The 11,541-nt window shown below is 35.6% G+C and overlaps 2 protein-coding genes across 2 annotated transcripts in view; both read right to left on the bottom strand.

Moving 5' to 3' along the window:
• Window positions 1-2,166: 2,166 nt before the first annotated feature.
• On the bottom strand, window positions 2,167-8,958 carry pdia4 (protein disulfide isomerase family A, member 4). The gene is given in 10 exon segments (NM_199779.2): window positions 2,167-2,807; window positions 2,982-3,215; window positions 3,343-3,499; window positions 5,552-5,703; window positions 5,793-5,951; window positions 6,031-6,236; window positions 7,648-7,786; window positions 7,887-8,092; window positions 8,177-8,357; window positions 8,627-8,958. Coding segments are annotated over 10 exon segments (1,938 nt in total). The 5' UTR covers window positions 8,715-8,958; the 3' UTR covers window positions 2,167-2,391.
• Window positions 8,959-10,695: 1,737 nt separating this feature from the next.
• pkd1l1 (polycystin 1 like 1, transient receptor potential channel interacting) overlaps window positions 10,696-11,541 on the bottom strand; it is a 50,129-nt gene continuing 49,283 nt past the window's right edge. Inside the window, 2 exon segments of the mRNA XM_087309418.1 lie at window positions 10,696-10,886; window positions 10,889-11,229. Coding sequence (XP_087165544.1) covers window positions 10,816-10,886; window positions 10,889-11,229 — 412 coding nt within the window. The 3' untranslated portion in view covers window positions 10,696-10,815.

Genomic DNA, 11,541 nt, shown 5'->3' with positions numbered 1-11,541 from the left:
TTATGAATCTGCCTCTACTAAGATTAATGGTTGTTTTGTTATAAATTTAATTTATTTTCTTTGTAAATTTCATATGAACAAATGCAAATTTACTAATACCAAACCATATTTTCCCGTTTTTTTTTTTTGTTTTTTTTTTTTTTTTGCAAGAATTTAGTCATTATATACATTCAATTTCATTATCTAAAAATAAGAAAGCAAACAGAACTATTTCATTTTGTAATGATTTAATTTATGTACTGTTATTGATTCTTAAATGTCTCACCCTCAAGTTTATATCATGTTCTTTATTCTTTTTTTCTCTTTCTCTCTGTCTGTATTGAAAACAAATATTGCTACAAACGTGTCAACCATTTTTTTGCAAATAAAAAAAGATTTTTCTGGAAGATCTACATCTTTATATGTCTTTTTTTCTGAATCTACTAGTAAGAAAGTTGTAAAAACTGTGAATCTTTTTAAAATATACATTTCTGTCTTGCTCTCTGACATTTAATGTGATATAATGTAAATCAAAGATGTCCAAAGTAGGGCCCGCGGGTCAAAGTTGGCCCATGGTAACCTTTGATTTGGCCCACCATCCCACGTGAGAAGAAAAAGAGAATGATGGGGAGGGTAGGGGCAAATTCCTTTAACAGAGATTGTAATTTCTGATTTAACAACTTTTTTTGTTTGTTTTAATAATAGAATATTGAATAATTTATTAATAATAAAATAAAAAATAAATGTTTAAATTAAGTGTTGTAAATGAATCAGATTTTTAAAAATATAAATACTGTCGCAAGGACAATGCAGTACACATCGGCAAGCAAATCAAGGCAAAAAAACAGAGGTAGCTTGACTAGCGTATAACTCCATTCTGTTAAAATTGGATTTTCTTTACGTTCACTTTGAAATTTAAATAGTTAAATAAAAATGTAGTTAATATAAAGCAATGTTTCCTTTTTATTTTTTAAATATTAAATAAATTAGGAAATCACCAATGGCAACATTATAGCGTTTGGTATATTTCTGCCCAGCACCCTCAATCAAAATTGGTTTTGGCCCTTCTTAACAAAAAATTTGGGAATACCTGATGTAAATGTTTCATTCTTTTATAACAAAAAAATATTAATAAAACGTCCCAGCCATAGACCTTTCTAACAAATTGTTGGCTTATTACCTTTAAATAAATAAATATGCTGTTCTGCATAAAGAAATAAACCACGTTTTTACCATGTACATATCAGCACGATGTTCACTGGCTAAGCAAAATGTTAAAAATCAGTCAGAAACAAAAGTCTTCAAACAAAATGTATAAAATGTGGAGATAACACGCAAATTGGATCCAGTGGTATAATTTGAGATGTACATATTTAAACATCAGACGTCATGTTTAAGTATTTTCAAATATTATACTGCATATACCCATGCAAACATCAGATTTTCTGTACAGACTTCCATACAATTAATAAGATCAACATGGTTAAACTGAATGCATACTAAATTAATTAAAAGCAGCTGTCTACTTAGGGTCAAACTAAATTGGTGGAAAGAGTACTGAAAAATTAGACTCACGTAAAAGTACCATTACTTGCCCAAAAATGTAGTGCAAGCAAAGTAAAAGTATTTGTAGTAATATTTCTCAAAGTATGAGTAAAAATAGCCATTTTAAAAGTATTCAAGAGTAGCAAGTAGTAGTGACTATTTACATGCAATCTGTGCTTGTGTGGGAAAATATAATATTCTAAAGTGCATTTCATTATTGTTTAAGACCATTTGGTGATTTCAGACATCATCATAAAGTAAAAATCCTTCGTTTTCTCATCAGTGACAAGCATTGAAACAGTCTCTGGATCAATGTGTGTAAAGATTTTGGGCATCTTGGACACTTAATGCTTCCAGAAAGTTTAACTGCGTTTATAAAAAAATAAAAAAATAAAAAATAAATAAATAAATTTTTTTAAAAAATTTCAATTCTTAAAGCAAAAACTTACTCAGAGTAATTTGAGTATTTGTAATGTTGCTTTACACCACTGGCAATTTAACAACCAAATTTAATCTATATTTTGCTCTTAATTGCCTAAACTTAGACCTGAAAACAGACAATATCAGACCCAACCATAGATCATGCAAGTCTGTCTTATACAAAGAGCATATTACCAGAGATAAGTAAAGACAACCACTCGATTTAAGTTTTTACATTATTTTATTTAAAAGACTCGGAAGAAATAAACCTAATAAACAGTGCTTAGTTTGGAATGAAAATACTCAATGTTTTGATCCCAGAAACAAAAGAACGTACAAAAACAAATCAAAACATTCTCTTTCCTTTTGAAGGTCACAAAGTCCTTCTGAATATTTCCATTCTCAGGGAACTGCATTTGTATAAAGTTCATGGGTTCCTTGAATCTCCTAGAGCTCATCTTTTTTGTGTGATAATTTCGTTGCGTGTTTTTCCACAAATTTGCTGAACTCCTCCACATCCCTTTTGCCACCTTCAAATTTGATGGGGTTCTGCTTGTTGTTGCTTGGAGCAAAGTAGATTGTAGGGAAACCCTCCACTTTATAACTGTCATGAGGCACATCATTAGCAGTGGCGTCCATTTTGGCAATGACGAGATTCTTCTCGTTTTTGTATTTCTTTCCAAGAGATATGTAATCTGGCTCCAGCTTCTTACAGTGACCGCACCACGGGGCATAGAACTCAATGAGGACATCTTTCTTCGAGTCCATAACAATTTCATCAAAAGTCTTTCCCACCACAACCTTCACCGGTCCTTTGTTGTTTTTGGGAAGGGGCTGAGACTTTACAATAGGTTTCAGTTTACCTGTGAGAGAAGAAAAGACATGTAGTTGACTGGTTGAAACATGAAATTGAAAAAAAAAAAAAAGTGCTATAGACCAGTGAAAGTACGTTTTTCTTAAATTTGCAAATTTTAGCAAAGTTAAATTAAATTGGAAAGTTATAAAAAGTTATAGTATGTAACAAGCCAATTATTTACCTTTTTTGAACGCCATGACAAAGCTACGGAGAACATCGGAGTCAAACTCCTCTGGCTCCATAGCATATTTCTTTCCTCCCTCACCAACAATGCCAACGTTCACCTCCTCGCCACTTTCACTCAGTCCAAGGCTCTTCAGTTCATCAGCATAATCTTCCTCATCCGCAATGGCAAACGTGTACTCCGGGAAGTCTTTTGCTACTTCAAGCACTTTGCTCCTCCAAAACTGTGTGGCTGAGTGGAAAATGACAACAAATAGTCAGGTGTAAATGAAAGCACTTGCACAGAGAGCTACAGGCTTCATCATACTTCCTTTTACTGAGTTCAAAAGTACAGCAACAACGTCTGCTTCGAAACTTACCCACTCTGTAGTCAAAACTGAAGTCTACTCCGTAATAAACAACCACAAGTGGTCGCTTGGTGTATCTTTTTGCGTCGTTGCTCTGCTTTCTGTGCCCAACCAAAGGAAGTATGTGTTTCTTGAAGAAATCTTGAACTTCTGAAGCAGGTGTGGAATCCTTTAAAAAAAAAAAAACAAGTCCAGTTTTGTTTTAGGAAAATTGACTAAGGGTTCGGGGTCTCATTTACCACTTTTCAGTGAAACCATGTGGATAAAATCCAGGCATTTGTTATTTTTACATGTGGAATTCAAGAGTTCACACTTCGCTCATGACTGATAATAAAGCGTGTTTGGCATGCCATCCCAAGAGAGCCCTGAGCTCAGAATATCCGAGCCCAGGGCTCCCTCCCACTTGAAGGGTGAGAGGGGATTCTTAGCTCTCGAGAACTCCCCTGCTTGTGAACTTGTTAGAAATAGCTAAGAGATATAGCTGGCTAAGAGTTGGTCTTATGATGCCACTTTGCACTAGTCAATTTACTTGTATTGTATGTCTTTGGACGGTGGAAGGAAACCAGGGAACCCGAGGAAAACCCACGCGACCACAGGGCAAATTTTGCATAGAAACGATGACTGGCCTAGTTAGGGCTCAAATCAATCGCGTTCTTGCTCTAAGGGAACAGTACTGGGCCACTGTGCCCTGTGCACTATTAGAAGAAGGGGGGATTCTTCAAGTCGACGATGACTGAAGTGAAAAATTCTGGTTATTTATAGTGAGTTAGTAATCATCTGATTGGTGAAATGTGTTAAGCTGATGCAGGACCAGGAGTGATCAATCAGGAGTATGTGATTCTTTCAAAATTACTAAATAATACCGCACTTATGATGCACTTTGGTTGGTTCAAAATAGGCGGGTAAAGCTGCAGTCACACTAGAGTTTAAGCTTGCAAAATTCTGTAGTACTGTGCAGTGAAAAGGGGCAGGATTAAACATTTAAAAAGCAAAAGATTGGTCCAGATTTTAAATTTCTGTCCAGAGAGGTCATGTTTTGATCCTCAATAGGTCTCACGCAGTAAAGTAATACAATTTCGCAGGTCAGAGTTCACCAAACTTGATTTTTGCAACACAGCAAACTGCGAAACTTGTCGCACAACCTTGCGTTTCCAGTCTGATGCATTCATGCATGCATGCATGCATGAATGGAGGTCTATGGGGAGAAAAGTCCAGTGTGACTACAGCTTAAAACATACTTCCACTTGCCTTTAAATTTCCAAACAGTTGACCAATTTCCTGATACATTTAAGAAAAGGGTGCATGGGTGAATGTTTGCTTTTCAGATATTTAAATCTAATATTATTTAAGGTCACAAATCACAACATTAATAGATTGATAAGAAAAGCAAAAAAAATAAAAATAAAATTGTGTGCCCTGGATAGAGAAGGACTTTCACCTTCAAACTAAACATAAAATTTCAAATAAAGTGATTCCTGTAGCTAATCGCACTTTAAAGCATCAAATAATTTGATTGATCAGTAGGAGAGTAAAGTTTGTGGCTGTTCAAATGCATTACATTTTGACTACTATTTCGACTACCGCTTGAAGTGATTGAAAGTTTACAGCCTTAAAACATTTTACACTTGTATTTTAGAATTATACACTTCTGATTAGATTGACATCTTTAGCACATTTTACTACCAGGTGTAAACAGGACCTTAAACAAAACTACACAAGACACATTCACCAACAGAAAGCATGTTTGATGAATTAAATAACTTTTCTGCAACAAAAGTCAGAAGAATAAAATTTAAGTGAGAAGAATTTCATTAGAACAGTCCAACAAACACGTACAGCGTCGTTTTTTGCTGTAGCTTGCACAAGCACTTTGAATAAATTTTTAATCAGTCTACAAAATGTCAAGATTGAGCAAAAGGTCATTGTTTCACAGTTAGAATAAAACAGAAGGTAAACAAGAACAAACTACTAAAAATGATGCATGTGTGTAAGGGGAATCAAATATACTAATAACTTCATTTAATAGGAATATAAAAGACACCTTAAGTCAAAATTGATGGATGAAACCACAGAGACTGAAGAATGAATCTTTCAGGTTTAGATGTGTCTACAGTTTGTGTCTGCGCAATATCAAATGAAGTACTTTGAAAGGCAGCGCGTTTAATTAACGATACCATCATGCTTGTAGATTTCACACAATCATTAAATACACACTACTTACTTTAATCGTTAGTGAATGAGATGCACTCTCATATTTTGATCTGAACTTCTCTGGCTGGAGCATGACTACTTGTCCAGGTGAAGCCTTGAGGAATTTTGTGACATCGTTATTAAAGGTGTGCATGAATTTGTAATCCTCTCTCAGAGAGTTACCTAAAGAAAAAGAAAAATCAGGGTTTGAAAGAAAAAGTAAATAAATAAATCATTAAAAAAGAATTACGTTCAGGCAGCATAATACACACATGCTTCTTGATAGATCTCATACGCTGCATCTTCATCGCTGGAGAAAACGCCAACAATAACAGCATCATCTCCATCCCTGAGCAGCTCCTGAACCTGTTTCAGGGTCTGGACCTGCTTTGATGGAGGACCAGCCTGGTCTGACATGTAATCAACAATACCTAAAGGAAAAAGAGGGAAAAGTTGGACATTTCTGAAAATACACTAATTGGTCACGAAGACAATTTGACAGTAACCTACCAAACTTCTCCCGGGGTCCATTGTAGTCAAAAGCCTTTCCCTTTCTGAAGATTTTGAGAGTTGGGTAGCCAGAAACACCAAACCGTGTCGCTAAATCGCTTTCTGCAGTGGCATCCACTTTAGCCAGTGGAATAGGAGGAGTGCGGTTGCTGAGCTCTTTAGCAGCCTTCTCATATTCAGGTGCAAGTCTCTTACAGTGGCCACACCTGTTTAAATGTAAACGCAGTACTTTCAAAAAAGTTAAACCGATGCTTCAGAAAGAAAAGCAAAGATACTGAATAAAGCAAAATAAAATAAAATGAGACTTTTTTTTTTTAGTAATGGCAAAATAAATCTGTTTGGAGTTTTAGCAGTTCGAAACAGTTTGCCAAAGAAAACGTTTCCAGCAAATGCAGCACACTCAACTTTTTTTTTAACTCGTAAGCAAATGTCACAGTTGGGCTGGGCGATAAAATATTAGTATTTATTGACCGAACACCATTGTCAATATCGATAAAAAAGAAATTGGTATGAAGTTTCGGTATGAAGGCTATATAGTTTAATTTAAATGGGGCTGCTGAACATGTGCCTTAGAAGCAATGCCAATAAACTGGTGTGCATTTTCCAGGTACACCCAATTTGAAAACCACCTGAACTTTTCCAAATGCCGTAAGTGCACTGATTTGTTCTACTTGCATGAATCTCAATCTGCTTCACACTTTGTATGGAATATAGACATTTCAGTAATAACAGCAGACTACTTCCCTGAGACAAACACAGCGCATCTAAACCCTGCAGTGCTTTTTACTTTTTCATAAATTTGCATCGGAGCAGCAGCAAAGGTTTTTTCATTTGTTATCCTCTGAGAAAATGCTTAATGGTCGCTTAGTTATAAGGGACGCCAGGGGAGCGCGAGCGCAAAGCCCATTGTAAATGGTCAAGAAAACCTTTTGCTTGTCCCTTTAGGTCAAAATAACAACGCATGCGAAAAGTGCTGTGGCTAGTGTTTAAAAAGAGATTGTAAATGAAAAAAGACGCAAGGATAATCGCCAGAGTGGCTTTTTGTTTTGTTTTTTGTGCATCTCAGCCACTAGCTCCCCATCTAAAAGATTGTTTAACATAGTGTTAATGTAGTCATCCAACTTCACAATTTGTAATGTTGCAATATGTATTTGAATAATGATGTTTAGTTACTTTACTTGAAAGCTCAGATTTGATTATCATAATTTGTGTTGTTTACAGAGTTTGAGGTTTACTGTATCATAATAATTAAAGTTTGCTTTGATTGTTCAGTGTTTACACTTTACCATTGCACACACTTTGTAACATTTTATCAAGTTTAAGAGTCTCTTTACGCTTTTGTTTATTTTATTATAAAGAGATTAGATATTTTGTTGAAATATTTTTGTTTTTGCCTATTAAAACTATTTGCCATAGTAATGTTGGTAAACTAAATAAAAGTGATTAATAAAAAATATCCTAATATTCCTAAATGGATTTTTAAAACATATTTAATAATTATTAATACTGAATGATATGAAACATGATTTTTTTTTTGCAATATCGCCCAGCCCTAGTCGCTGTGAGAATAAACACGTTTATATATGAATATAAGCAGGTATAAGTAAATATACAAACCAGGGTGCATAAAACTCCACCAGAATGATGTCAGCATTGTTCACCACATCATCAAAATTGTCTTTAGTCAAGACTAGAGTAGCCTCTGGAGGAGGTTTCCAGTCTGGTTGGGCAACTTCTTTAACCCGTTCCACGATGGCTGAAAAAAATGAAAGTTAAAATCATGATCGCTTAACAATAGACCAGGAAACATCACCAGTTTAAATTCAGAGCAAGCTAAAGGAAGTTCTCTAACTCACCATGCTCACTCCGATCCCCATCATAGTCCAGGGGCTCTCCCTTTTTAAGTATTTTGATGGTGGGATATCCAGAAACTTCGAACCTGCTGCCCAAACCACTGGCTTTAGTGGCATCAACCTTTGCCACTGGAATAGGTGGGTCATTTTCCTTCAGCGTCTGAGCGATCTTTTCATACTCGGGAGCAAACTGTTTGCAGTGGCCACACCTGAAAAAGTGTAATATTTGCATGGACAAGATCTTTGTCAGGCAATGATATGTGTCCAACTCATGCCAAATAAAGAAAACCTACCATGGTGCATAGAACTCCACCAATACGGTGTCTTTGCCCTCGATGAAGGTGTCAAAGTTTGCATCTGTCAGGACTAGCACCCCATTCTCTTCCTTTACTTCAGTGTCATCTGCATCCTCATCATCGTCGTCATCATCATCATCATCATCATCTTCCTCTTCTCCCAGATCTTCTGCTGAATCTAAACAACAAATTTATTCATGAACAAATAGGAAATGCATCAAGCTAATAAATTTGAATTTCCTGTTGTTCCTTGATAGTTTTCTTAAGTATCATAACAAAATGAATCATTATTGTGTGCACGTTGCATGTATGATCACCACAGAACGCTGTTTAACCTCCAGTGTAGCCCTAAACAGCAACAATGCACCAAGCTAGCTAGAAGTGCAACGTTTTGGGCTGTTCCAAAAGATGTAAAACATTTCTACACATTTGCAACTGATATCTTACCATCTTTGGCATCGTCTTCGCATCGGTGTGGTTTAATGAAGTGTGTCACTCCAAGCAACATAATCAATAGAAGCGTAATCTTCTTCATGGTCTGTAATGCGCACGCCTCCTTTAGTTAGCTTTAAAGATTCCACTGAAGCACATACACTGCTGTCGGTACTTAAAGAAATAAATACTGTGATAGTTATGGCAACGTTTGATAACAATGATTCGCCTCAGCTCATCACAACTCACGCATTTTCCCTCAATGCTCTTTTTCTCGCTTAGCTTCCCCACTCCTTTACTTGAACTTGTCTGACTTGCCACGCTGTGATTGGCTGGTGACGAAAGAACTTGGCCAATCATCGATCGCCACTCAAGTCCGCAGCTCATGCACGTTCAAAACCGCAATTGGGTGGTCTGTAATGGGCTGCAAGCTGATTGGATGGTTACTGAAAAGAGTCCACGAGATCCGGGAAGTGTAACTAGGAGGATTGGGCAATGTGAAATTTCTTTTCAGTTGTTCAAGCTATGTAGGCAGTGCCGCCAAGGTACGCTTACATGAATGAAGACAAAAACAAAAAGATTAATTATTTATTGACGTGATAAACTGTTCTCAGGTTGAATGAAGCATTGGTTTTGGGTTGTGTCTTGAGTAATAAAAATGAGTTGCACTTGTTAAATTTGTCAAATGTAATATCTGAATTCTTGAGGTGGTATTTAACATATTTAGGTACATGACTTGACATAAAACATCACATTTGATAATAACATTTGGTAGCCTTGCTTAGGCCAGTGGTTCCCGTGGGGCCAGGAACCCCTGGGGGCCAAAAGTCTCATAAATATATAAACTATTAGAATTACCATATTTTGTCAATAAAGTTAAAGTTAATAGTATTTAATAGTTACATTAAAAAAAACGACCTGGTCATCAAAAGCCATCACCTATAGCTTTTATTTTATTGGATTGCGCCCCCTGGGTTGTTTACATTCTATTAATGACACAGCAATTGCAATAGTCAGATGCAGCAGACTGATTTTATGGCACAATGTTAAACTTTTACACTTTTATACACTCAAGTACATTTAAAAAAGGCCACAACTGAACGATGAGGATGATCTTTAAATCAAAAAATGATATGGTTGATAGACTGCTGCACTTTTTTTGTGTTGTCAATTTGCTCATGCTTATATAGTTTCTATCTGCGTGTTCACATTGTGTGCAATGTTTGTGTTTATTACCAGCTCAGAGGATAATGGGGGTTGCAAATCAATGGAATTGGTATTTTGGGGATCTAACAGGCTAAACAGTTTGGGAACCCTTAACTTAGGCTAATCAACATTGTTTAAAACACACATACACAAATGATAATTAATGTTAACTAAAGACAAAAAAGACAATAAATGGCCTGAAGATGCTAATTCTGTTCCACAATTACGAGAACAATAAAAAAAATCTGATTTAAAGATTTTTGCCATTATAGGGAAGCAGACCAGAGTGAGTAATTTATTGTTGTCTGTTGGGAAGAGACTTCACATCTCTTGTATTAACACGTTTTTTGTTTTTTGAGAGAGAGAAAAAACTAGGCTACATACATTTTTAATTAATAGAATTAAAATAAATTAAAGTGATAGTTCACCCAAAACGATAAATTACTCACCATTTACTCATCCTCAAGTGGTTATAAAACATATGAGTGTCTTTTTTCTGTTGAACACAAAATAAGGTGTTTTGAAGAAAGCTGAAGACCTGCTGTAAACTTGAAATTAGGAAAAACAAATACTGTGGAAGTCGATGGTTACAGAATTTCAGTTTACGTTCTTTCTCTTCTTTAAAATATCTTCTTTAGTATTTAAAGAAAGAAAGAAAGAAACTCAAACTGATTTGGAACAAGTAAAGGGTGTGTAAATGGTGGCAGAATTAAAATGTTTGGTCTACTTTACAGCTTAATGCAGTGTAAGAGAAGTCACACACACCTAAAATTGTGAAGGGTACAAATTCAGGTTACAGCACTTCTAACAGTGACTGACTGTACACAATTCTGACATAAATTTGATGACATAAAGGCAAGTTTTAAAAAAATGGTAATCGAAAAATTTGTTGACCAAGTTGGCCATTATGCTCTTTCTAATAGTAGAGCCATGACACTTTTGTCTCCCAATAACAAGACAATAATAAGATCTCAAGTACAAACTGAACAACTTTTGTTTCACATACATTGATCAATGTACCCTGGAATAATTGTGTGCTGACCTATTGAATCGTCCATACCCTCAATGAACTACACATGTAAGACTGTCCAGCTTCCTTTCCATGACCTACATGACCCATGTTCACTTGAGGGCAGCTTATAATAGTGCACCTTTTTATTTCATTGATGACTTGGGTGTTGATGGCATTATTATGCTTGTCTGCCATACTTCTTGGGTCAGGCTGCATCGAGGATTTCGAGGACATAATGCTCTTCCATTCAGCAGGTGCACAATAGCTCTGCTTACTTGAAGAAAGTATTTGTTCCTGTCCAATCTCTTCTGAGTCCCTGACACGAACTCTGAGATGTTTTCTGAATCTCTGTGGTCTTGGAAGATATATCCTTCCTGTCCCTTGTGAGTACTGAGACAACCTGCATTCAAGTAGTGATCTTGATTAAAAAATAAATGAATTATAATGGTAGACCTTTATTCATATTAATCTCAACAATATTGTATTTACTTAATGGATTAGTAAGGATTAGAAAATTCTGTTATTAATATTCACCTGATTTTGTTTCAAATTCAAGACACTTTAATTCATCTTCACAAATTAAGAAATTTTAGCGGAAGTCTAAATGCTTCCTCATCCTCCATAGATGGCAAGGTCTTTGCTTGACTAAGATGAAGTCCAGAAAAAAATATTTAAAAGACGTACAGTGATTCAATCAAGCTACAGTTAAAGT

Source organism: Danio rerio, chromosome 24 (assembly GCF_052040795.2).
Source record: "Danio rerio strain M-AB ecotype USA chromosome 24, GRCz13ab, whole genome shotgun sequence".
NCBI lineage: Eukaryota > Metazoa > Chordata > Actinopteri > Cypriniformes > Danionidae > Danio > Danio rerio.
This window is presented reverse-complemented; position numbering and strand designations above follow the sequence as displayed.